At 43.8% G+C, this 25,782-nt stretch overlaps 2 protein-coding genes across 10 annotated transcripts in view; both read left to right on the top strand.

The window, feature by feature from the left end:
• The window catches only part of arhgap29a (Rho GTPase activating protein 29a), a 69,493-nt gene extending 49,970 nt beyond the window's left edge, over positions 1-19,523 (top strand). For 4 of the 5 annotated variants that reach the window (XM_052483352.1, XM_052483355.1, XM_052483354.1 and 1 more), the window contains 13 exons: positions 644-805; positions 1,426-1,563; positions 1,823-2,025; positions 3,204-3,388; positions 4,530-4,658; positions 5,784-5,882; positions 9,275-9,438; positions 13,600-13,788; positions 13,940-14,077; positions 14,315-14,550; positions 14,802-15,138; positions 17,733-17,841; positions 17,938-19,523. In XM_052483352.1, the coding sequence (XP_052339312.1) occupies positions 644-805; positions 1,426-1,563; positions 1,823-2,025; positions 3,204-3,388; positions 4,530-4,658; positions 5,784-5,882; positions 9,275-9,438; positions 13,600-13,788; positions 13,940-14,077; positions 14,315-14,550; positions 14,802-15,138; positions 17,733-17,841; positions 17,938-18,956 (3,108 nt within the window). In that variant the 3' untranslated portion in view covers positions 18,957-19,523. The remainder of the gene's footprint in view (positions 1-643; positions 806-1,425; positions 1,564-1,822; positions 2,026-3,203; positions 3,389-4,529; positions 4,659-5,783; positions 5,883-9,274; positions 9,439-13,599; positions 13,789-13,939; positions 14,078-14,314; positions 14,551-14,801; positions 15,139-17,732; positions 17,842-17,937) is intronic. The other variant, XM_052483353.1, reaches the window with a different exon arrangement.
• A 1,053-nt stretch (positions 19,524-20,576) lies between these two features.
• The window catches only part of LOC118361162 (retinal-specific phospholipid-transporting ATPase ABCA4-like), a 53,310-nt gene continuing 48,104 nt past the window's right edge, over positions 20,577-25,782 (top strand). For 2 of the 5 annotated variants that reach the window (XM_052483345.1, XM_052483350.1), the window contains exons 1-6: positions 20,577-20,731; positions 22,287-22,398; positions 23,185-23,278; positions 23,562-23,703; positions 24,127-24,266; positions 25,584-25,711. In XM_052483345.1, the coding sequence (XP_052339305.1) occupies positions 22,333-22,398; positions 23,185-23,278; positions 23,562-23,703; positions 24,127-24,266; positions 25,584-25,711 (570 nt within the window). In that variant the 5' untranslated portion in view covers positions 20,577-20,731; positions 22,287-22,332. Of the gene's footprint in view, positions 20,732-22,004; positions 22,194-22,286; positions 22,399-23,184; positions 23,279-23,561; positions 23,704-24,126; positions 24,267-25,583; positions 25,712-25,782 lie in introns of those variants that run through there. The other 3 variants (XM_052483348.1, XM_052483349.1, XM_052483346.1) reach the window with 3 other exon arrangements.

The following is a 25,782-nucleotide window of genomic DNA, read 5'->3' on the forward strand; positions in this document are numbered from 1 at the left end:
GACTGGGTTGGTTAGTGTGTATCTCTAAGGACTGGGTTGGTTAGTATGTATCTCTTAGGACTGGGTTGGTTAGTGTGTATCTCTAAGGACTGGGTTGGTTAGTATGTATCTCCAAGGACTGGGTTGGTTAGTATGTATCTCTTAGGACTGGGTTGGTTAGTGTGTATCTCTAAGGACTGGGATGGTTAGTGTGTATCTCTAAGGACTGGGATGGTTAGTATGTATCTCTTAGGACTGGGTTGGTTAGTGTGTATCTCTAAGTACTGGGTTGGTTAGTGTGTATCTCTAACTACTGGGTTGGTTAGTGTGTACTGTATCTATAAGGACAGTTGATTTGTGTTTCCTTTGTGTGTTGTGGAACCATGTTTTGCCTTTGCAGTGTGAGAGAAAAAGGACTGGGTTGGTTAGTGTGTATCTCTAACTACTGGGTTGGTTAGTGTGTACTGTATCTATAAGGACAGTTGATTTGTGTTTCCTTTGTGTGTTGTGGAACCATGTTTTGCCTTTGCAGTGTGAGAGAAAATTGGTTGAAAAGTTAACAGTGATCAGGGCTGAGTCAATCTTCTTGTAGCAGACATGTTTGTGGTTTAGTGTGTTTGTTTGCCTTGTGTTTCCCTTGTGTTAACGCTGTGTGTATTTTCAGCATGAGGCAGACAGTGCCCTGAGGAAGGCCCGTGTTCTGCAAGCCCAGAGACAGGAGGAGTATGAGAAGGCCCGGGTGTCCACCAGCCGAGTAGAGGAGGAGCAGCTGGGAGCAGCCAAGCTGGAGAAGAGACGAAGGCTGGAGGAGGAGGCTCTGCAGAAGGTAAAATATCTTGTCCCTTAGGTTTATAGCTCATCCATGTCATGTCTGAGGCCCATAGCTCATCCATGTCATCTCTGAGGCCCATAGCCCATCCATGAGGCCCATAAATCATCCCTGAAACACAAAGCTCATCCTTTAAGCCCATAGTTACCCACTGAGGCCAAAAGCTTGAGGCCTAGGGTTACTGAAATACACAATCAAGTTAACATTTACGGTGACATTTTTGTCAATTAGTAGACGCTCTTATCCAGAGTTAACCACTTCTGAATAACTAAGACATTTTTTATTTTACATTTTTTATTTAACTAGGCAAGTCAGTTTAGAACAAATGCTTATTTACATTGACAGCCTACACCGGCCAAACCCGGACAATTGTGCACCGCCCTATGGGACTCCCAATACACAGCCGGTTGTGATACAGCCTGGATTCGAACCAGGGTGTTTGTAGTGACGCCTCTAGAACTGACATGCAGGACCTTAGGCCACTACGCCACTCGGGAACCCATAACTGCTACATGGGAATCCACATTGACATATTGAAGATTTTACTCTTTTGATCACTGCATTGTAGTTGTGAGCAGTTCTGCTTGACAGGTTACCCCCCCTACTCTTTTCCATAGGCGGATGAGGCCAGAGACCACTGCAAGGCCTGTCTGTCAGATGTAGGGGTGAAGAGAGTGGACCTGGCCAACACCAAGTGTGAGATCCTCACCCAGTTACGAAAGCTGGTCTTCCAGTGTGACCTCACTCTGAAAGCAGTATGTTGACAAATACATCTTACAGGATCCAAATGTTTGAGTAAAATCAAATATTCCCCAAAATATAGTAGATAGTAATATAGTATGTCCAGTGACTACTAAAGGCCATTTTTGGACATTCTGTCTGGTGTGGATAATGTCATAAGAGAAGATACTGTAGATCTGGTGTAGGTGTAGATACTGTCTGGTGTAGATACTGTTATTCTAATTTTATGGGTGCTGTATCTCATGGGCTTTCTCTGTGTGTACGTCTCCCCAGGTGACAGTGAATTGGTTCCAGCTCCAGCAGGCCCAGGTTGTGTCTCTACCTGTCAACCACCAGTCTCTGTGTGAGAGCGCCAAGCTGTACGAGCCGGGTCAGCGATACGTTGGCTTCGTCAGGAGTCTTCCTGCCCAGTCAGACAGACCTAGGGTGGAGTCCTACTCCTTCGACGCCACCGTCTCACACTGTAACAACGCAGGGTGAGGGGAACACTGGATGGATGCTGTGATTTTGATTATCTTACTACTTTGGCGTAGTGTGTGTGTGTGTGTGTGTGTGTGTGTGTGTGTGTGTGTGTGTGTGTGTGTGTGTGTGTGTGTGTGTGTGTGTGTGTGTGTGTGTGTGTGTGTGTGTGTGTGTGTGTGTGTGTGTGTGCCTAAAAACTTGTGAAGCATCATCGTAAATTGGATTGAGATCTCCATGAGTGCCATCATATGAACAAATGAGTGAGTTGCTCTCTGTGGGAGAGCAGGAAGATTGTGTTTTGAGAGAAAAAAGCCTTATGGAGAATAGTATTATATTTAGTGATTTGCTGAGTGAACGAGTGACTGGGAGAGCTTGAGAGAGCGAGAAAGAGAGAGAGAAAGAGAAAGAGAGATGTTTTTTAGAGAGATTGTGTTAAGAGAGGGGAACACAATTGAGTTTGGTCTGCAGGACTTCCTGAGGTAGTGACTGGTCATGGGAAAGAGAAAGAGAGAGGGAGAGGTGAAGAAAGAGGTAGGGGGAAGGGGAAAACTCTGTTTTCATAATACTATTTCAGGCCATGCCCTCTGACGGAAACACCAATCTAAGTTGTTCAACTCTTTTGCTGATCCATGTACAGATATAAGATAGGCCCAAGTTTGCCCACTGGACCATTCAGTGGACCATTCTTAACTTCATACAAAACAAATGTAATTTTTAGCCCTTCCGTTCATGAGTGGTCGTCATAGACTCGTGTAAGGATGTGAAACAGAGTGTGGACGTAGATACTTTGTTCATGGTTTGTTTACTTCTCTGAGCAAAAGCAGTGGGGCGACACGTAGGGGAAGCAGGGGTTCATTATAGACCTATATCCTATAGACTGCCTATATGCACGTCCTTGTAGGAGGGCCCGTTGATTGGTATTGGGCCCGTTGATTGGTATTAGATCCATTGATTATTAGTAGTCCGTTATCAATTTCCACATATGTGAATGTTGATTGGGCTGTTCATTTCAGATTTATATTGATGTTAATGGGAATAATCCATTTCCTTTCTCAGCTATTCAGTTTGGTGATTATGTATGTAAAGGCTATGGGTCCGTCCATGCCAGTTCATGTTGATTGATTACAGTACCGTCACATGACACTGGATAATATATAACGTGAGATGGAATGTTCATCCAAACTCTTCCCAGGTTGCCCCTCGCCAAGCGGTCATTGAGTAGCACCCACTGCAGTACCCACAGTTCCCACGGTAACCTGTCCCAGATGTCGGTCACCTCTGGGGACTTCCTGGGGACCGACGAGGTGGAGAGCCCGGTCAACACACGGCCCGCCAAGATCTCTGAGAGACGGTCCAACAGCAGCACCGACATCCAAGGTAGCCTAGTCATTTATGGAGAAGTACATGATGAGGGCTTGATCCTATAATACAGGTTAATAAACAACAAGAGGAAGGATTGAAGACACTCGTTTTATTTTTAAAGCATACATGAGATAGAGGTCAACTCCAAATCAAATCAGATCATATTTGTCGCATGCTTCGTAAACAACAGGTGTAAACTTACAGTGAAATGCTTACTTACGGGATCTTCCCAACAATGCAGAGAGAAGGAAAATAGAGAAATAGTAGAAAAGTAATAATAAATACACAATGTGTAGTGGTAACTTGACTTTATACACAGAGTACCAGTACCGTGTCCATGTGCAGCGGTACGAGGTAAATTAGGTAGATATGTACACATAACTTGGGTGAGCGAGAGATAGAGAGAGTGTGTGTGTGTTGTGCTTGTGTTGGTGTGAGTGAGTCTGGAAGCCTCCAGGTTGATCCAGTCCTCATCTGACTGTCTGTCATTCAGGGAAAAGCACACACCTTCACACACACTCTCACACACTCATTCACACGCACTCAGATCAGCTCATGACACTGATAGACTCATCTCACTCTTCACTGCAGGCCAAATTAAGACTTAACCCCAAATATTTTTTTAGTAGGCAAAACTTCCACATGTCATAATCTGTGGTAGATGTTGAATTCCTTTTACAGTTTGGTCATCTCTATCTTCTTCATGTCCAGGACCTCATAGGCATTGAGAAAAAAAATACATGTTTTGAATGTAAAATGAATGCTTACATAATCAACAAATTCATGATAAATCATTTTTGTTTGTATTCGTTTGATGTGTACAGAGGTCTATGGGATGATGATATCCTTTTGTGATTATCAAGTGTTTCCATGTAAACCACTTGATAGTGAATTAATGTGTCCTCTATCCCACACATAACCCACTCATTATGCCTTTATCAATGAGGATGCAATTAGCCAGTCTAGTCCATGTTTCCTTGACTGAATTTGAATGAGCTGAATTTCTGAATAGCTACATTCATGCATTCATTTTGTTTAAAATGTTTCAATAACTAAATGTAAAAGATTTTCAGTTATGAATGATTGGATAAATGCAAATGTATTGGAAGAGTACAGTAACAGACGCAGAATGAGTATTTCCTATTGTGTGTTCCAGCTCTGAGGATCCAGGGCCCGTTCCGACCCTGGGGAACGGGTAGCCAGGGCGGGGGGATGTGCAGTGACTCGGAGAGCGCCGGAGGCAGCAGCGAGTCCAGATCCATGGACTCCCCCACTGCCAGCCCAGGTGAGGCCCCATCTCTCCACCCACCTCCTTCCTATATACCCTTCCTAGCCCAGGGCCATATCTCCACACAACCTTCTATCCTTTGGCTTAGCAGCCACCTTCCAAACACCTGGCACCAACCAGCACCGCCCCCTGTCTGCCTTAGCTTTCATCACCTGTTGAAAGGAATTGATTGATGGTTGTTATGTCATAGCAGCCACCCTCCTAGACGTGACAGAGACAGACGTAAAATGAAATGACCAGAGACAGACAGACTGACAGTGGGACCATGCCTGAGTCCTGAAGGTGTCTCTATAATACCCTGGAGAGGGACGTGATCTACAGGCTGTGTAAATAACAGTGACATTTTCTGGTGTTTTGGGTTATTCTGGTGTTGTTTTGTGTTGATTATCTAATTGTGTTACGATGTGTTTCCTTCAAATTAATTATAGCGTTACAATCATGTTATAATCATACAAAACAAGTGTTCCAGAGTGAGACGTTTTATTTAACTAGTTATTGTTCATTTAACTGGATTAAGCAATCTGACTCGTTTCTACCTTTGGACTCATACAAATCTGGAATGACTGGAATGAGAGTTTGCTATCTAGTCAGTCCTATATTTCCAAAGTGCCCCAATGTCTGGAGAAATGTGGGGAATGTGGCCTATCACTTGTCTGACGTTGGCCTCTAGTCCAAGCCATTATCAGAACAGTAAGGGATCAACCAGAAGGATTGATCATTGAATGTAGCGGTGAAGCACCCATAATGACTCGTGGGTGGTCCCCTGTTGGTTCCCTGACCTCTTGCCATTGTTGAGTCCTGTGTTATAATAGCTGGACACTCTGACAGCCGCTCAGTTCATACCAAGCCAGGCTTGAAGCTATTGCTAGAAAGGAGCAGACATTCTGAGATAACCTAAAACCAAGGATCTACTAATAAATATAATATATAATAATATAATATGTGCCATTTAGCAGACACTTACCCAAAACGACCTACAGTCATGCGTGCGTAATGCATACAATTGATATTATTACTAGACCAGGCCTCAGTTAGACGGTGGACAGTAGTACTGAGTAGCTAGACAGTTGTATTGAGAAGTTACTATGAGAATATGTCATGCGTTCACTGCCTCCTGCTTAGGTGACTTCAAGAGGAGACTACCCAGAACCCCCTCCACGGGGACCATGTCGTCAGCTGATGACCTGGACGAGAGAGAGCCGCCCTCGCCGTCAGACAACGGTGAGTCAGATAGTTCATTCATTTGATATGTTTCTATATGCTTGCTTTGGCAAAGGGAAGTTCAGGGAAGGTGTGTGTCTTCAGCAGCAAAGCAAAGGTAGACTAGCAGTTAGAGCATTAGTCCAGTAAATGTTGCTATTTTGAATATCCATGGTGAACAAATCTACCTATGTGCCCTTGAGCTAGGCACTTAACCCTTATTGCTCCAGGGTCGCTGTTGATAATGGCAGACACTGGCCGCGACCTCACTCTCTGAGGGTGTCTCAGGGAGAGTTGGGATATGCAACAAACAAAAAACATTTCAAATTGCAAACATGCGTAGAAGAGATCTTCTTTCTAAAAATATATATCCATTTTCAGAAATGTGGGAAGTTAGCTTTTATTGTTAAAAGATCTTATGAACGAGATTGGTGTGTTTTTTCACTATCTAATCATGGCATGGAGTCGTTTAAAAACAGACATATTTGTTTGAAATGTATCATTGATGGTTTCATTTCAGAGACAAGTAATCATGTTTTTTTGCTAAATGCTAAATATCCGCCTCACTCAGAGAAATATGTAGTACCGGTCAAATGTCACAAATAACTATATTTTTTATACATTTCTTTTTACCTTTATTTAACTAGGCAAGTCAATTAAGAACAAAATCGTATTTTCAATGACAGTCTAGGAACAGTGGGTTAACTGCCTTGTTCAGGGGCAGAACAACAGATTTTTATCTTGTCAGCTCAGGATTTGATCTTGCAACTTTTTGGTTACTAGTCCAACGTTCTAACCACTAGGCTACCTTCCAGCCCCAGTAACTGATATATTTGTGTAATCAACATAAAAAAAAACAATGAATCAATACAGTAATAGATCTGTATGTAAAACATTTACAGTGCCTTCAGAAAGTAGTCATACCCCTTGACTTATTCCACATTTTGTTGTGTTACAGCGTGAATTCAAAATTGACTAAATATATGTTTTGTTCTCACCCATCTACACACAATACCCAATAATGACAAAGTGAAAACATGTTTTCAGAAATTTGTGCAACTTTATTGAAAATAAAATACCGACATATCACATTTACATAAGTATCCACACCCCTGAGTTAAAACATGTTAGAATCACAATTTGCAACGATTACAGCTGCGAGTCTTTCTGAGTAAGTGGCGGCATGTAGTCTAGCGGTGAAGAGCGTTGGGCCATGGCCTCCTGAGTGGTGCAGCAGTCTAAGGCAATGCATTGTAATGCTAGAGGCGTCACTACAGACCTGGGTTCAATTCCAGCCTGTGTTGCAGCCAGCCACGACCTGGAGACCCATGAGGCGGCGCACAATTGGCACAGTGTTGTCTGGGTTAGGGGAGGGTTTGGCCGGCCGGGATGTCCTTGTCCCATCTCGCTCTAGCAACTCCTGTGGTGGGCAGGGGGCATCCACGCCGACATGGTTGCCAGTTGGACGGTGTTTCCTCCGACACATTGGTGTGGCTTGCTCCGTGTTAAGCAAAACGTGTGTCAAGAAGCGGCGAAGCTTGGCAGGGTCGTGTTTTGGAGGAAACATGGCTCTCGACCTTCACCTATCCCTTGTCTGTACAGGAGTTGCAGTGATGGGACAAGGCTGTAACTATCAATTGGATATCACGAAATTGGGAAGAAAAAGGGGTCAAAATTACCAAAAAAATAAAACAGCATTTGGCCAGTGACTGAAAGGTTGCTTGTTTGAATACCTGAGCCGTCTAGATGAAAAATCTGTCCATGTGCCCTAAAGCAAGGCACTTAACCCTAATTGCTCCTGTAAGCAGCTCTGAATAAGAATGTCTTGCTAAATGTAAGTCTCTAAGAGCTGTGCACACCTAGATTATACAATTATTATTTTAAAATTCTTCAAGCTATGTCAAGTTGTTTGTTGATCATTGCTAGACAAACATTTTAAAGTCGTGCCATAGATTTTCAATCCAATTTAAGTCAAAAGTGTCATCTTGGTAAGCAACTCGAGTGTAGATTTGGCCTTGTGTTTTAAGTTATTGACCTGCTAAAAGGGGAATTTGTCTCCCAGTGTCTGTTGGGAAGGATTTTAACTGTGCTTAACTCTATTCCTTTTATTTTATCCTGAAAAACTACCCAAGTCCTTGCCGATGACAAGCATACCTATACCATGATGCAGCCACCCCTGGGTTCAAAATATGGAGAGTGGTACTCAGTGTTGTTGTATTGGATTTGCCTCAAACATAACACTTTGTGTTCAGGACATAAAGTACTTTGCCACATTTTTAGCATTTTTTATTTAGTGCCTTATTGCAAACAGGATGCATGTTTTGGAATATTTTTATTCTGTACAGGCTTCCTTCCTTCTTTTCATTCTGTCATTTAGGTTAGTATTGTAGAGTAACTACAATGTTGTTGATCCATCCTTAGTTTTCTCCTATCACAGCCATTAAACTGTTTCAAAATCACCATTGGCCTCATGGTGAAATCCCTGAGCGGTTTCCTTCTTCTCTGGCAACTGAGTTAGGAAGGACTCCTTATCTTTGTAGTGGGTGTATATGTAGTCGGTGTATACTGGGTGTATTGATATACCACCCAAACTGTTATTAATAGCTTCACTGTGCTCAAATGGATATTCAAAGTCTGCTTTTTTATTTTTACCCATCTACCAATAGGTGCCCTTCTTTGTGAGGCATTGGAAAATCTCCCTGGTCTTTGTGGTTAAATCTGTGTTTGAAATTCACTGCTCGACTGAGGGACCTTACAGATAATTACATGTGTGGTGTACAAAAATCATGTTAAACACTATTATTGTACACAGAGTGAGTCCATGCAACTTATTATGTGACTTGTTTAGCACATTTTTACTCCTGAACTTATTTAGGCTTGCCATAACAAAGGGATCGAATACTTATTGACTCAAGACATTTCAGCTTTTCATTTTTTATTAATTTGTTTACATTTCTAAAAACATAATTCCACTTTGACATTATGTGGTATTGTGTGTAGGCCAGTGACACAAAATCTCAATCTAATCAACAAAATGTGGAAAAAGTCAAGGGGTGTTAATACTTTCTAAAGGTACTGTACATTTGACATTTTTGTAATTTAGCAGATGCTCTTATCTAGAGCGACTTACATTTAGTGTATTCATCTTAAGACAGGTGTTACAACCACATATCACAGTCAAACATACAGTATACAAACATCCATCCCAGCTAAATAATGGAGTTTTGCATAAGCACCCACCAAAATTATGATTATTATTAATATTACACTCACTGAGCAAAACAACATTTGGACCAACAACAGAACAGACCAATAATACTGAGTGTGATGATTTTAATGGAGATGATACTGACTCCCTCCCTCCCTCTCTCTCTCACTTTCTTTCCCTCCTCTCCATCTCTTCTCTCCCTCAGGTCTGAGTGAGATGCTGATAGAGACAGCCAGTTCCCCAGGTCCGTTCCGTAACACCCAGATGTCCAAGGCAGCCCAGACACACAAGCTGAGGAAGCTGAGGGCCCTGTCCAAGTGCAGAGAATGTGATAGTCTGGTGGTCTTCCATGGGGCTGAGTGTGAGGAGGTGAGTGCAGTGGTTCTCAATCTGGGCTCTACCCCTGGAAGTACCTGGCCTATCCACAGGGGGAATTGGAAAGACTCTTAAGACCATAGGCCTAATGATCAGTGGAACATGAGGGGGTACTTCATGTAACAGAATAACTTTACGTCCGTCCCCTCGCCCATACCCGGGCGCGAACCAGGGACCCTCTGCACACATCGACAACAGTCACCCTCGAAGCATCGTTACCCATCGCTCCATAAAAGCCGCGGCCCTTGCAGAGCAAGGGGAACTACTACTTCAAGGTCTCAGAGCAAGTGACGTAACCGATTGAAACGCTATTTAGCGCGCACCGCTAACTAAGCTAGCCGTTTCACATCCGCTACATTCAGGTAGAGCAAAATGTGATTTTGTGTACAGTAAGTAACCAAATAAGACATACTGGCACTGAAAAATATGGCTAACATTTTACATTCTCCCAACCAATTGTGCTATTTTGGATTTTTACATTTTTTTTATGTAACTTACTTTTTAAACTTATTGTGTACATAATGTTGCTGCTACCGTCTCTTATGGCCGAAAATAACTTCCGGACTTCAGAAAAGCGATTACTCACCATGGACTGGAAGAAACTTTTTCCTTTAACGAGTCCGACAAGAAGGATATCCTGCTTTCACTGGAACAGGCCCAGATTCACGCCTTTTACATGAAGAAAAGATGCCGGAAAAGGGGACGCAGATCGGGGATCCTTCTGAGAATCCGGAGGCGAGCGAGTAAACTCCCAATGCCCAATCCATTCTTCTTGCAAACGTGCAATCATTGGAAAATAAAATTGATGACCTACGATTAAGATTATCCTACCAACGGGACATTAAAAACTGTAACATCTTATGTTTCACCGAGACGTGGCTGAACGAAAGATACGGACAATATAGAGCTAGCGGGATTTTCCATGCACCGGCAGAACATAGACGCTACCTCTAGTAAGACGAGGGGTGGGGGTGTGTGTCTTTTTGTCAATAACAGCTGATGCGCGATGTCTAATAAGGAGTCTCAAGGTATTGCTCGCCTGAGGTAGAGTACATTATGATAAGCTGCAGACCTCATTATCTACCAAGAGAGTTCTCGTCTGTATTATTTGTAGCTGTCTATTTACCACCACAAAACAAAGCTGGCACTAAGACTGCTCTCAACCAACTCTATAAGGCCATAAGCAAAGAAGAAAATGCTCACCCAGAAGCGGCGCTTCTAGTGGCCGGGGACTTTATTGCAGGTAAAATAAAATCAGTTTTACCAAGTTTTTTTTATGTGCAACCGGGGGGAAAAATTCTAGACCATCTTTACTCCACACACAGAGATACATACAAAGTAGTGGTCGGACGATTAATCGGAATGGCCGATTAATTGGGGCCGATTTCAAGTTTTCATAACAATCGGAAATCTGTATTTTTGGACACCGATTTTTTTTTTTACACCTTTATTTAACTAGGCAAGTCAGTTAAGAACACATTCTTATTTTCAATGATGGCCTAGGAACGGTGGGTTAACTGCCTTGTTCAGGGGTAGAACGACAGATTTTTACCTTGTCAGCTCAGGGATTCAATCTTGCAACCTTACGGTTAACCAACGCTCTAACCACCTGCCTTACATTGCACTCCACGAGGAGCCTGCCTGTTACGCGAATGCAGTAAGAAGCCAAGGTAAGTTGCTAGCTAGCATTAAACTTATCTTATAAAAAAAAACAATCAATCATAATCACTAGTTAACTACACATGGTTGATGATATTACTAGTTTATCTAGTGTGTCCTGCGTTGCATATAATAAGATGCGGTGCGCATTCACGAAAAAGGACTGTCATTGCTCCAACGTGTACCTAACCATAAACATCAATGCCTTTCTTAAAATCAATACACAAGTATATATTTTTAAACCTGCATATTTAGTTAATATCGCCTGTTAACATTCATTTCTTTTAACGAGGGAAATTGTTTCACTTCGCTTGAAACAGAGTCAGGGTATATGCCGCAGTTTGGGCCGCCTGGCTCGTTGCGAACTGTGTGAAGACTATTTATTTCTAACAAAGACAGCTAATTACACCAAACGGGGGATGATTTAACAATCGTTGCACGACTGTACCTAACCATAAACACCAATGCCTTTCTTAAAATCAATACACAGAAGTATATATTTTTAAACCTGCATATTTAGCTAAAAGAAATTCAGGTTAGCAGGCAATATTAACCAGGTGAAATTGTGTCACTTCTCTTGCGTTCATTGCACGCAGTGTCAGGGTATATGCAACAGTTTGGGCCGCCTGGCTCGTTGCGAACTAATTTGACAGAATTTTACGTAATTATGACAAAACATTGAAGGTTGTGCAATGTAACAGGAATATTTCGATTTTTGGATGCCACCCGTTAGATAAAATACAGAACGGTTCCGTATTTCACTGAAAGAATAAACGTTTTGTTTTCGAAATTATAGTTTCCGGATTCGACCATATTAATGACCTACGGCTCGTATTTCTGTGTGTTATTATGTTATAATTAATTCTATGATTTGATAGAGAAGTCTGACTGAGCGATGGTAGGCACCAGCAGGCTCGTAAGCATTCATTCAAACAGCACTTTCGTGCTTTTTGCTAGCAGCTCTTCGCAATGCTTCAAGCATTGCACTGTTTATGACTTCAAGCCTATCAACTCCCAAGATTAGGCTGGTGTAACCGATGTGAAATGGCTAGCTAGTTAGCTGGGTGCGCTCTAATAGCGTTTCAAACGTCATTCTGTCTGAGACTTGGAGTAGTTGTTCCCCTTGCTCTGCATGGGTAACGCTGCTTCGAGGGTGGCTGTTGTCGATGTGTTCCTGGTTCGAGCCCAGGTAGGAGCGAGGAGAGGAACGAAAGCTATACTGTTACACTGGCAATACTAAAGTGCCTATAAGAACATCCAATAGTCAAAGGTATATGAAATACAAATTGTATAGAGAGAAATAGTCCTATAATTCCTATAATAACTACAACCTAAAACGTCTTACCTGGGAATATTGAAGAGTCATGTTAAAGGGAACCACCAGCTTTCATATGTTCTCATGTTCTGAGCAAGGAATTTAAACGTAAGCTTTTTTTACATGGCACATATTGCACTTTTACTTTCTTCTCCAACACTTTGTTTTTGCATTATTTAAACTAAATTGAACATGTTTCATTATTTATTTGTGACTAAATTGATTTTATTGATGTATTATTATATTAAGTTAAAATAAAAGTGTTCATTGTTTATTCAGTATTGTTGTAATTGTAATTATTACAAACATACATATAAAAATTGGCCGATTAATTAGTATCATTATTTTTGGTCCTCCAGTAATCGGTAACAGCGTTGAAAAATTGGTTGACCTCTATTACCTATGCATAGTCACTTCGCCCCCACCTACATGTACAGATTACGTCAACTAGCCTGTACCCCCGCACACTGACTTGGTACCGGTGCCCCCTGTATATAGCCTCGTTATTGTTATTCTTATTGTGTTACTTTTATTATTACTTTTTATTTGAACCTACTTGGTAAATATTTTATTCTTCTTGAACTACACTGTTGGTTAAGGGCTTGTAAGTAAAGTCTACACTTGTTGTATTCGGCGCATGTGGCAAATAAAGTTTGATTTGATTAGCACCAATAGGAAAGAGGTTGTAGATGACAAGTAGCCACACAGGGGCTGAATGAGAGTCCACAGACCATCAGTTGTCATTTAGAGTGACCTCTCCATCATCCAGCACTAGGTATTTGGACTCATTAAAAGGGGATGTGCAGTGGAAACCAAAGACCTTTTGTTACCCTCTGGGAGCCTGTACGATCCTCTTGTTAGAATGTTCTCTCAGCTCTGCTTATTTTAGATAGTGTTGCATTACATATTTATGGAAACATTCATATTTGGATACATTGGAACAGGACAGTGAAAGATGGTTACTTGAGGGGAATGGTTATTTAGACGATTATGTAACACTGTGGTCCTGTGTGGCTCTGTGAGAGTGGGGTACTAGCAACGTCAAGGTCGTGGGACCAATTCCCACAGGGATCACATACACTTACTGAAATATATGCACTCACTGCTAAGTGGCATACATATACAGTATTATTGCTAGCTGACATGGATATTCACTCTTTGACTCCTCTGCTGTTTCCCAGTGCTCCCTGGCCTGCCATAAGAAGTGTTTGGAGACACTGGCCATCCAGTGTGGTCATAAGAAACTCCAGGGTAGACTGCACCTCTTTGGTGTTGACTTCACCCAGGCAGCTAGGAACAACCCAGACGGTATTCCTTTCATCATCAGGAAGTGTACCTCGGAGATTGAGAATAGAGCGCTGGACATCAAGGTAACATTATGCTAGCTTTTTGAAGTAAGATTTTGTAGCCTAGCTATATAGTATAGCTAATATTCTCTATTGTTTTAGACAGCCACCCCAGTTTTAAAAAATATATATATCTCAGGATAAAATGGGCTGCTGTGTTGTCTTGGTTGTCCAGGGGATCTATCGTGTGAATGGGGCCAAGTCTCGTGTGGAGAAGCTCTGTCAGGCATTTGAGAACGGCAAGGACCTGGTGGAGCTATCTGACCTTTACCCCCATGACATCAGCAACGTACTTAAACTTTACCTGAGACAGGTGGGTTTCACACACACAATTCCTCAGGACAAGATATTTGCTAGTTACAGAGTACATCAGACAGACCACACACTAGCCCAATAATATTTACTTATCTACCTTCTCTTCATTCATTGCTAGTTTATACTCCCAAATGCTTATCTCTTTGTCTCCAGTCCTGTCTGTTGTATATTTGTCTTCATATTTTTGTCATTCCAGTTTAAAATTAACTTCCATGTTTATTTTCTCTTCCTGCAGCTTCCGGAGCCTCTCATCCTGTTCCGTTTCTACAACGACTTCATCGGCCTGGCCAAGGAGAGCCAGAACATCATCGTGGACGAGGTGGAGGCATCCAGGGTCAGCCCCGCCTCCCTGACCCCTCCACAGGTCAGCGTGGAGCTCAACCGGGTCCTCTTCAAGATCAAAGACCTCCTGAGACAGCTGCCTCAGGCCCACTACAAGACCCTGCAGTTCCTCATCCAACACCTGCACAGGTACCGAATCTACTCAGAGAATATAAATGAGTTAACCAGCGCCCACAACTCTGACTTTCACCTAAATCATTTATTGATTTCAATGGGACACTGAGTTAAGTCAGCGGATCTCAAGGCAGAATACAACTCTATAAATACACATACACAACTTAAAAGCCACACGTCGCACAAAGTAACAACAAAAAACTGCAACAGCAGTAACAATGAACAAGAAGTCCACCTTCATATTTCATCCTTCCTCACCCCTGTAGGGTGACCGAGCAGGCGGAGGAGAACAAGATGACAGCCAGTAACCTAGGCATCATCTTCGGCCCCACGCTCATCAAACCAAGACAGACGGACGCGGAGGTGTCCCTGTCCTCCCTGGTGGACTACCCCTACCAGGCACTCATCGTGGAGCTCCTCATCAGACACTATCAGATGATCTTTGATGCCCCCCTCAGCCCTCTGCCACGGCCCCAGGGCCCACCAGGCCCCTCTGGGGAGGGCTCTCCTCTGAAGGGTCAGGACGCTAACCCTTGCCTCACCCCTCAGGAGAAGGAGCAGCTTCTCAGCAGACACTCCAAGTCTCTAGTAGACATTAAGGAGGTGAGTGACTTGTCTGATCCCATATTAAAATAGAAGTCAATAGAAATTTGATTAACCTCAGCACTGGCAACAATACATAACATGGCCAAAAGTGGACACCTGCTCGTCGAACATCTCATTCCAAAATCATGGGCATTAATACGGAGTTGGTCCCCACTTTGCTGCTATAACAGCCTCCACTCTTCTAGGAAGGCTTTCCACTAGATGTTGGAACATTGCTGTGGGGACTTGCTTCCATTCAGCCACAAGAGCATTAGTGAGGTCGGGCACTGATTTTGGGTGATTAGACCTGGCTTGCAGTCGGCGTTCCAATTCATTCCAAAGGTGGGGTTGAGATCAGGGCTCTGCAGGCCAGTCAAGTTCTTCCACAATGATCTCGACAAACAATTTCTGTATGGACCTCGCTTTGTGCACAGGGACATTGTCATGCTGAAACAGGAAAGGTCATGCAGAAACAGGAAAGGTCCTTCCCGAAACTGTTGGTACAAAGTTGGAAGCAGAGAATCGTCTAGAACGTCATTATATGCTGTAGCGTATAGATTTTTCTTCGGGGCCTTACATGAACCATGAAAAACAGCCCCAGACCATTATTCCACTTCCACTTGGCACTATGCATTCGGGCAGGTATCGTTCTCCTGGCATCCGCCAAACCAAGATTCGATCATCGGACTGCCGGATAGGGAAGGGGGATTCATCACTCCAGAGAACGCATTTCCACTGCTCCAGAGTCCTATTTCGGCGAGCTTTACACCACTCCAGCCGATGCTTTGCATTGCACATGGTGATCTTAGGCTTGTGTGCGGAAAGGAAACCCCTTTCATGAAGCTCCAGACAAACAGTTAGTGTGCTGACGTTGCTTCAGGAGGCAGTTTGGAACTAGTGAGTGTTGCAACCGAGGACAGACGATTTACGCACTTCAGCATTCGGCGGTCCCGTTCTGTGAGCTTGTGTGGCCTACAACTTTGCGGCTGAACCATTATTGCTCCTTGATGTTTCTACTTCACAATAACAGCACTTATAGTTGACCGGGGCAGCTCTAGCAGGGCAGACATTTGACGAACTGACTTCTTGGAAAGGTGGCATCCTATGACGGTGCCACATTGAAAGTAACTGAGCTCTTCAGTACCGGCCATTCTACTGCCAATGTTTGTCTGTGGAGATTGCATGACTGTGTGCTCGATTTTATACACCTGTCAGCAACTGGTATAGCTGAAATAGACAAATCCACTAATTTGAAGGGTTGTCTACATACATTTACATTTAAGTCATTTAGCAGACGCTCTTATCCAGAGCGACTTACAAATTGGTGCATACACCTTGTGACATCCAGTGGAACAGCCACTTGCATCTAAATCTTTTTTTTGGGGGGAGAAGGATTACTTACCCTTACTTACCCTATCCTAGGTATTCCTTGAAGAGGTGGGGTTTCAGGTGTCTCCGGAAGGTGGTGATTGACTCCGCTGTCCTGGCGTCGTGAGGGAGTTTGTTCCACCATTGGGGGCCAGAGCAGCGAACAGTTTTGACTGGGCTGAGCGGGAACTGTACTTCCTCAGTGGTAGGGAGGCGAGCAGGCCAGAGGTGGATGAACGCAGTGCCCTTGTTTGGGTGTAGGGCCTGATCAGAGCCTGGAGGTACTGAGGTGCCGTTCCCCTCACAGCTCCGTAGGCAAGCACCATGGTCTTGTAGCGGATGCGAGCTTCAACTGGAAGCCAGTGGAGAGAGCGGAGGAGCGGGGTGACGTGAGAGAACTTGGGAAGGTTGAACACCAGACGGGCTGCGGCGTTCTGGATGAGTTGTAGGGGTTTAATGGCACAGGCAGGGAGCCCAGCCAACAGCGAGTTGCAGTAATCAAGACGGGAGATGACAAGTGCCTGGATTAGGACCTGCGCCGCTTCCTGTGTGAGGCAGGGTCGTACTCTGCGGATGTTGTAGAGCATGAACCTACAGGAACGGGACACCGCCTTGATGTTAGTTGAGAACGTCAGGGTGTCCAGGATCACGCCAAGGTTCTTAGCGCTCTGGGAGGAGGACACAATGGAGTTGTCAACCGTGATGGCGAGATCATGGAACGGGCAGTCCTTCCCGGGAGGAAGAGGAGCTCCGTCTTGCTGAGGTTCAGCTTGAGGTGGTGATCCGTCATCCACACTGATATGTCTGCCAGACATGCAGAGATGCGATTCGCCACCTGGTCATCAGAAGGGGGAAAGGAGAAGATTAATTGTGTGTCGTCTGCATAGCAATGATAGGAGAGACCATGTGAGGTTATGACAGAGCCAAGTGACTTGGTGTATAGCGAGAATAAGAGAGGGCCTAGAACAGAGCCCTGGGGGACACCAGTGGTGAGAGCGCGTGGTGAGGAGACAGATTCTCGCCACGCCACCTGGTAGGAGCCTTTGTCCATGTAGTGTGCCTCACCATCCATATGTTACGGATCTAGCTACTACTACTGACTGAAACCGTAATGATTACTGACTCTCTCTCTCTCTCTCTCTCTCTCTCTCTCTCTCTCTCTCTCTCGCCCCCACCCCCCTCTCTTTCTCTCCTTTGTGTTTTCCCTCTCTGCCCATCTGTTTCCTGTCCTCTGTCCATTGCAGCAGAGCTCTAAAGTGTATAAGCGTCATTCCTCCGTAATCCCCTCCACCCATTTAATGGACGAGGTCAGAGAGGGGAAACCCAGGCCTGATGGGAGGGACTATGCACCTGGTCAGTATTACCCCACTATAGCTGGACACACTGGGCCCATAGATACACTGTATACTATATACTTTATTACTGACGTGTCTCCTCTTTACTCTGTAGTAGTGGACGAGGACTCAGAGCAACTGAACGGGCTCCTGTCTGGCAGCGTCCCTGAGGTACAGAGAGCAGAGGGAGAGAGGGACAGGGGGGAGAGGGGTCTTACCCGGGCCCGCCACACCACTTCCCGGGTCCACCTCCGCCACCCCCGCTCCAAGCTTGTCTCCCGACCCATGAGCATGCCTGCCGAACGCCTCCTGAACCCCGCCCACGGCGTGGATGAGAGGAATGCCAGGAACACCGCTGACCTGGACAGCGAGGACGTTACCGGGAGCGCCGGGAGCATTGCGCGGGACCAGTCAATTGAGGAGGTGTCGGAGGACGAGAAGCCAAAGTCGAGGGCGAGCAGCCACTACCGGAGCACGTTCATCGACACGGGGACGTTACGTCGGACCTGGGACAAACAGTACAAGCATTATGACATCACCCCCAGGACAGCTAAGATCATTACCAACCTGCCTACAGCAGACAAAGAGGTGGAGGACTCGGCCACAAGCCTCTCCACTTCTGTACCATCATCCTCTTCCATCTACCCCAACAGACCCTACACCATCGCAGTGAGGCCGGGCAGGACTCTGAAAAGGGAGGAGAACGTGTGTGAGTACAGCTCTGTGCCCACTGCGTTCAGGCCCCCCCGGACTCTACAGCCACCGCCTGGAACCTTCTACAAACCCCCCTCGGGGAGCAAGGACAAAGTGTTAGGGGACGCGCCGCAAAAGAAGCGTGCCGAGGCAGCTAACAGCGCAGAGGAGGAAGAACAGGAGGACGATGATGATGAAGATGAGGAGGAGGAGGAAGAGGAGATGGGTCTGGAGGTCTCTGTAGACGAGCCCTCTGTGGATGAAGACAATATGGATGAGGACACTGAGGCTCCGCAGCAGGCTGCAGGTTCCTCTCTGTCCCTGCCCCAATCCCCCAGCTCCAGCCCTGAGGACCTCAGTGACGAGACCAAGCCCGTGTACCAGAGACTACGGGCCAGACGCTTGCAGGAGTTCGAGCACCGCGAGGCCCATTTTGTATGACCATATTTATCGCCATTACTCACAGGTCGTCATTATAATTAATCAAGAGTAATTTTCCTTCCATGATTAGGATTGAAATGGTCAAATCTGTATAATATGTGCCATATTGTATAAGAAGAAGAAGAAAAAAACTTAAAATCATTTCATGAACTGTGAAAAAAATGACCCACAGGAAGTGTTATATACATTAATATATTCCTTGTTATCTTTTTTGGAGTTCCGCAGTTGGTGCTGGAAGTAACTGTCGTACTGCAGGTCCCCAAAATAAAGACAGGATGCACTTAGTTAACTACATAACAGTGGCTGTATTAAAAGTCACTACACCTATTCTAGGTTTCTGTAAAAGGTCTGTATAAAGAAAGCCACATAATCAAAACCGTGCTTCCAGTACCAATCACTACAAATGTTAAAGAAATAGTTAATTACCCAAAAGTTAAATCCATCATTGTAGATTTAAATGTACAGTATTTTTAACATACGGCTCAATACAAAGTAATGCCAGGATAGCATGTTTTTCTCTCTTTTAAACTGTGCAATTACTTTTTATTAAAGAAATATCATACTGTATCTGTTGTATAAAGTTTTGGTACACTGTATTTGTATGTTTATATGCCAAAAAAATATTATTTCAACAACTGTTACAGTATAGTGTGTATCGCCACTTTATCAAAACTGAATTTGACGCACTTACTTAATCCAGTTATTTTATGCATTACACATTTCAACTTTTTTTTGTAATGCAGTATTTTGTATACAGTATTACTTTTGTATACCTTTGTATACAGTCATTTGAAAAGTTACAATGTTTAATATAAAACTGCATGTGTTGCTCGTTCAACGTGGACGAACTCTTATTTATCTTTGACTTGATTGACACTTAGGCATTATATATGGAAAGTGTCTGTATGTAAGTCAATGGAGATATGCTACAAAGCCACACTTCAACCAAACATCAACCTGCTCCTTTTAGATGTTTACCTGGAAGGTAACAACCTAACAATTCAACTGAAAAACATTGAATAATATAATTAGAGGTCAGTCAGGTCGTTTCTGGCCTGTTGTAAAGAGGTCTATCACAATATTACGGCCAAAGCTGTTCTCTTTTTGAAAGTACTATTCAGTTCAGTCAGTACTGACCAGATATTTTAATCATATCAATTATACTCTCACTTTGTACAGGTTATAAGTACCAGTAAGTGCTACATTCATGTAAATGGTATATCCGTCTATATTTTATAAATATTATCTATAAGGGTCTTTGCAGATTGTCTCCAATGTATTAAATCCCCTTCATTGTACAAACAGGTACATACGAACATACACCTTTTTGTAACTTATTAAATATAGTTGACAACTTCCAAACACGTTTCTGTAATCTTTTGTATTCTCACACCTACAGTATAGATAGTTGATAAACCAGATTTTGGAGCCTAGGTCAATTCCTACTTGATGTGAATAAATGGAGCGTAAGAGGAAGAAACCATAACATGTAGACCCTATTTTCCCCCCCATAACCTTCAATAAAATGATTCCTCTCTTTCTCGGGTGGTTGTCAGGTCATTCAGGTCTCTGTGAAAATGGATGAGCGGTGTTAGCAGGCTCTGAGGCATTGAGAAAGAAGATTAAATCAATCAGATTAACTATTCGCTGGGTCTGTAGTTACTAAAGGAACTGCGTGGTTAGCTGTTAGCACCAGACATGGGACACACAACGCAACGTCCTGGGTTACTTTCTACTCACTACTAGATGGTACTCCACGGTTCTATTCTTCTGAAGTAAGTGCTCTTTCATATTTGTTGAGGTGTCCTATATAGTTGTTTTACCAGTCTGTTCATTCATGTGTAATAGCTACGCTTGCTAGGACAGTCTATGTTGTGGTTGTAGGCTACACTGTGGCAAAATCTGTATGCTCCTGGGAACTCTTAAAGCAACCAAATCCTATCGTCAACATCTCAACCTTGTTGCGAACAGCATGCACAGATGTTTATTTAATAACAAACACATTTGGTCAGAAGAGGGGAATTACATCTTGGTACAACACCAGTTGAGGATTTTACATTGTGCATAACATATTGCAATGTAACTACTACTGGCGGCAGGTAACGTTCACGTAGAAATTAAGAGCGTTGGGCCACATAACGAAAGATCGCTGGTTAGAATCCCTGAGCGAACGAGGTGAAAGATATGCCGATGTGCCCTTTAGTAAGGCATTTATCCCCAATTGCTCCCGTGACTAAAATGTAATTGTACTAGTCGTACTACCAGTAAATGTAACTACTAGTAGTGCAACCAGTAAATGTAACTACCATTAGTGCTACCAGTAAATGTAACTACCAGTAGTACTACCAGTAAATGTAACTGCTAGTAGTGCTACCAGTAAATGTAACTACCAGTAGTGCTACCAGTAAATGTAACTACTAGTAGTACTACCAGTAACTATAGTTTTAAGTGACAGAATGCATCCTTTAATTGCAGTCTTCCTGTGCTTTCCTGGGTTCCCCTGAGGGCACAGAGATGGAGTTGTCAATCAGTCTGTACATGTGCCATACATCGTAGTGAGGTTGTTGACCCTAAAAAGTAGCTTTGATTACTGCACCTGTGGCAGCACATACTCACACTAATTGAGTTAGGCACTGTACCTACAATAGTAATTAATAGTAATAGTACTCTGACACTGTAACGGCATCATTTTTATTCAGCTTAACCAGCAGGATGTTTACTAGATCAGACTATGTACAATTTATTTATTTGAGATATCTGACAACTAGAGGTTGACAGAACAGCACCATTAATCAGTCAGATTTTCAAAAGGCTGAATTGTTACATTATTACAGTAATCCATTCTGCAAGCAGTCAGTCCACTGGGAGTAGTGGCCATTATGTGTGCTGTTATTATGTCATCACATGACATAAGCAGCTCAGCCAATGAGAGTTGTTCTTCCCTCCCTATTGTTATATACTGATTGGCATGACCTAGAAAAGCGCTTTGCCCTTCCCACCCTCCCTCCCCATGTGATACACTTGTCTACTTCAATCAGTATCAAAACAGTCTGGAACTAGGAGTAGCCCAGCATGCTTCTCAGCGCATGGAAGGATCACTTCCTGTTCTGAGGTCCTAGAATCACAGGAAACTGGAACTGTTCTACCTGTATGATATTCAGTGAGAAACAGATTGTTTAAGGATTTGGAAACGTGTTAATTATGTCAGCGTTGTGAGGTGGTTGGGAGGTGGATGAGGTATGGTTGTGAGGTGGTTGTGTGATGGTCGTTTGGTGGTTGTGGCATGGTTGTGAGGTGGTTGTATGATGGCTGTGTGATGGTTGTTTCCAGGTCTGTGCCCTGGTGGTGACCCCTACGAGGGGTGAAGAGGAGGATCATGGGTACGGGCAGTCAAGTCCGATTGCTGCTGTGGAAGAACTGGACCCTTCGCAAGAGACAGAAGGTTAAACAAACACACTTCGGATGATTGTCTATCTCAATCTAGCACATCTTTCGTTTTGAAGACATTTCCATCACCTTCTGTGAAATGATTTGCAAGCACTTGCTTTGTGTGTCACTGAATTCTGAAAGCTACTTTGCCCCTTAGGGCCACCGTGCTAAAACAGAACCGAAATGTAGGATTTAAAATCTACGTATTGAGAATGCCACATTATCTAAATAGAAAATAGATCCACCCTGTCATTGACTGGTTCTGGATAGATTCTCAGACCTGTCATCGTGTTAGTAGCCTAAAGGTCGTGAGAGGACAATCACATGAGGAGGATGATGCCTCTGAGGGCTGCTGGGTGACAGGAGGTTGTTACACAGGTCTGGAGCCCTGCTTAGCTTAGCAGCCCGGCCCGCCGTGTTTAGATTGCTGTGTTTAGCTCAGTCGCCCATGATCACGTCTCGCATCGTGCCAACTGCATACTGTAACTAAACTAATGAAGCTTGGCCCAATTTGAACCAACACACACACGCACGCACACACACACACACACAAGCCAAACGACGGGAGTCAACTTTGTGTTGTGGACATTCAGATCTCTTTGTGCTTCATTAACAAACTAAAGTCACACTCCTTAATTTATGCGTACCCTCAAAACAAATGTACGCACACAAATCAACTCTCACCCAACACTCACTTCTGCTACTCTAATACAGATAGATGTTTTTTTCAGCTTATTAATTCAAAATTAACAGCTGCCTTCCAATGTGAAGAGTATATTGTTCGTTGTTTTCCCCCCAGATGCGGTTCTTCATGGAGATTATGTGGCCAGTGGTTCTGTTCATTGGACTAGTGTGGCTGAGGACAGCTAACCCTTTATACCGTCAACATGAGTGTAAGAACATGTTCTTCTGACAATCTAAACACTGGCGTTACCAACATTATACGCAGTTTATGCACAAACAATACAACCCTACAAACCAGCAAATGGTCAGCTCTGATGAACAAAATATTTTCAATATATTTAGAAATCTTTTCTAGTCAAATAGTGAAGCAAAAGAATCAATTTTGTGACTAGAGTTATACCAATCTATACGGGATGATCAGAGCTGTGTCAACTCTTCCGGCCTTTGCTATTGACCAGTGCTGTCTGTCCTGTCCTGTCCACTGTTGTACAGGTCACTTTCCCAACAAGGCCATGCCCTCGACTGGCATCCTTCCATGGATCCAAGGAATCTTCTGCAATGCCAACAACCCATGCTTCCAGTACACCACCAGGGGAGAGGGCCCCGGGCTCGTCTCCAACTACAACGATTCCATGTGAGCAGAGGAGCAGGGCTGTGATAGCTGGTCCCAGATCTGTTGGTGCTGTCAAGCCAACTCCTATGGTCATTGTTTGTGATGATGTTTGTGATGATAGGGCTGTTTGTGATGATGGGCCAGCCAGATAGGAGAGGGTCGAGTAGCAGTACTACCTGCTTATGTACCATTTGATGGCAGATGAAAGGAGGGTGTTACATGTTATAATACAGTATGTTCTCACTGAAGACATTTCATCGGCACTTGGCAAGGCTCTGCACTCACACCAATGAGGTTCGGGGTTCTTATGTATGTGTGAATGGGTTGCTTGAATGAATGTGTGTACCTATCTGTGTGTGTATCTGTTTGTCTGTGTTGGTGTTTATGTGTGTGTGTGCGTGTGCGTGTGTGTGTGACCCATCCTTTGCTCTGCTCCTCATGCAGACTGGCTCGGTTCTACTTGGACGCCCAGGAGCTTCTTCTGAGTGACCCAGAGTTCCTGCAGCTGGGTCGGCTCTGGAGGGAACTGTTCACCATGAGCACCTTCATGGACACCCTGCGGACCAGCCCAGAACAGGTCTCAGGTCAGAGGAACTCCCATCAACTTAAAAGCTATGGTTCATAAGTACAGATCCAGGACAGGCCTGGGTTCAAATACATTGGGTTGTTATTTCAATACTAGACAAATATTTTTCTAAACTGGAAATAAAAACACTCACACTGCAATGTGCAGTCCTCACCAAATAATGTGTATTTTCTTTGTACTATTACTATGAGAGTCATTTATCATGTTTTACACAATCATCTGGTCCAAAAGCACTCAGGGGCAATTGTATCCCATCTTCGCCAAACCAAACAAATGAACCCAACACATCCCATCTCTCCCATTCCTCTCCTCCTGCTCTGCAACATGTGTAGACTGGAGGTGGGTTACATCACTTAGCTAGGCTTTTAGAAAGCCATTTCCCCGTAGTGGGAACTAGGATCCTAAGCAGCAGCACTGTTTATTTTGTCAGAAAGCAATTCAAGTGTTTCCCTTCCCAACAGAACACATAAACTTGGTTATATCTGGAAGCCAATGCTAACATTCCCATACTAATGATCGCTTATACATTCTCAATCTGATCTGACAACTACAAATGCTACTCCGCTGGGATAATAGCCCCTTATGATGGATCGACTAACTACACTCTTAGAAAAAAAAAGGTGCTATCTTAAGAACCTTAAAGGGTTCTTTGGCTGTCCCCATAGGAGAACCCTTTGAAGAACACTTTTTGGTTGCAAATAGAACAATTTTGGGTTCCATATAGAACTCTTTCTACAGAGGATTCTACATGGAACCCAGAAGGGTTCTACCTGGAACCAGAAAGGGTTATCCTATGGGAACAGCCAAATAATCCTTTTGGACCCCTTTTTTCTAAGAGTTCAACACTTATCTCTTCATTCCACAGTGAGATGGACACTTTTGTCGTCCTATACTTCTGAGACCATGTCTGGATATATCACTCTTATTCAATTAGTCTCTGTGTCTCCTCAAAGTTTCAAAGGATAATCTGGCAGTCTTCAATGTAAAGAAATACCACTTCCATTTTCACTGAGGACCTGTCAAGTTCCACATCACTATCTTCCCGTTGATTATCATCTCAGGGGTACTTCCTTCTCCTCTTATCTGAGGTCTTAACTATTCTTCCCTCTTCCTTTTCCTTTTCCTCTTCCCATTCCTTTCGCTCCCCCTCCCTCCCTCTCTCTCTCTTTCTTGCTCTGTCTGTCTGTCTGTCTGTCTGTCTGTCTGTCTGTCTGTCTGTCTGTCTGTCTGTCTGTCTGTCTCTCTCTGTCTGTCTGTCTCTCTCTGTCTGTCTGTCTCTCTCTGTCTCTCTCTGTCTCTCTCTCTCTCTCTCCAGGTCGAGGGCTGAAGGTAGAGGACATTCTGAAGGATGATGAGACCTTGACGTCCTTTCTCCTAAGGGATGTTCCTCTGTCAGAGTTTGTGGTCAATGAGCTGGTCAATGCCAAGATCAGGCCTGAGCAGGTCAGACTACACCTTAGTTGGCCTACTGTGTGTGTGTGTTTTGTCCCCACTTAGACAGCTGTAACACTCCA

This window comes from Oncorhynchus keta, chromosome 28, assembly GCF_023373465.1.
Source record: "Oncorhynchus keta strain PuntledgeMale-10-30-2019 chromosome 28, Oket_V2, whole genome shotgun sequence".
Taxonomy (NCBI): domain Eukaryota; kingdom Metazoa; phylum Chordata; class Actinopteri; order Salmoniformes; family Salmonidae; genus Oncorhynchus; species Oncorhynchus keta.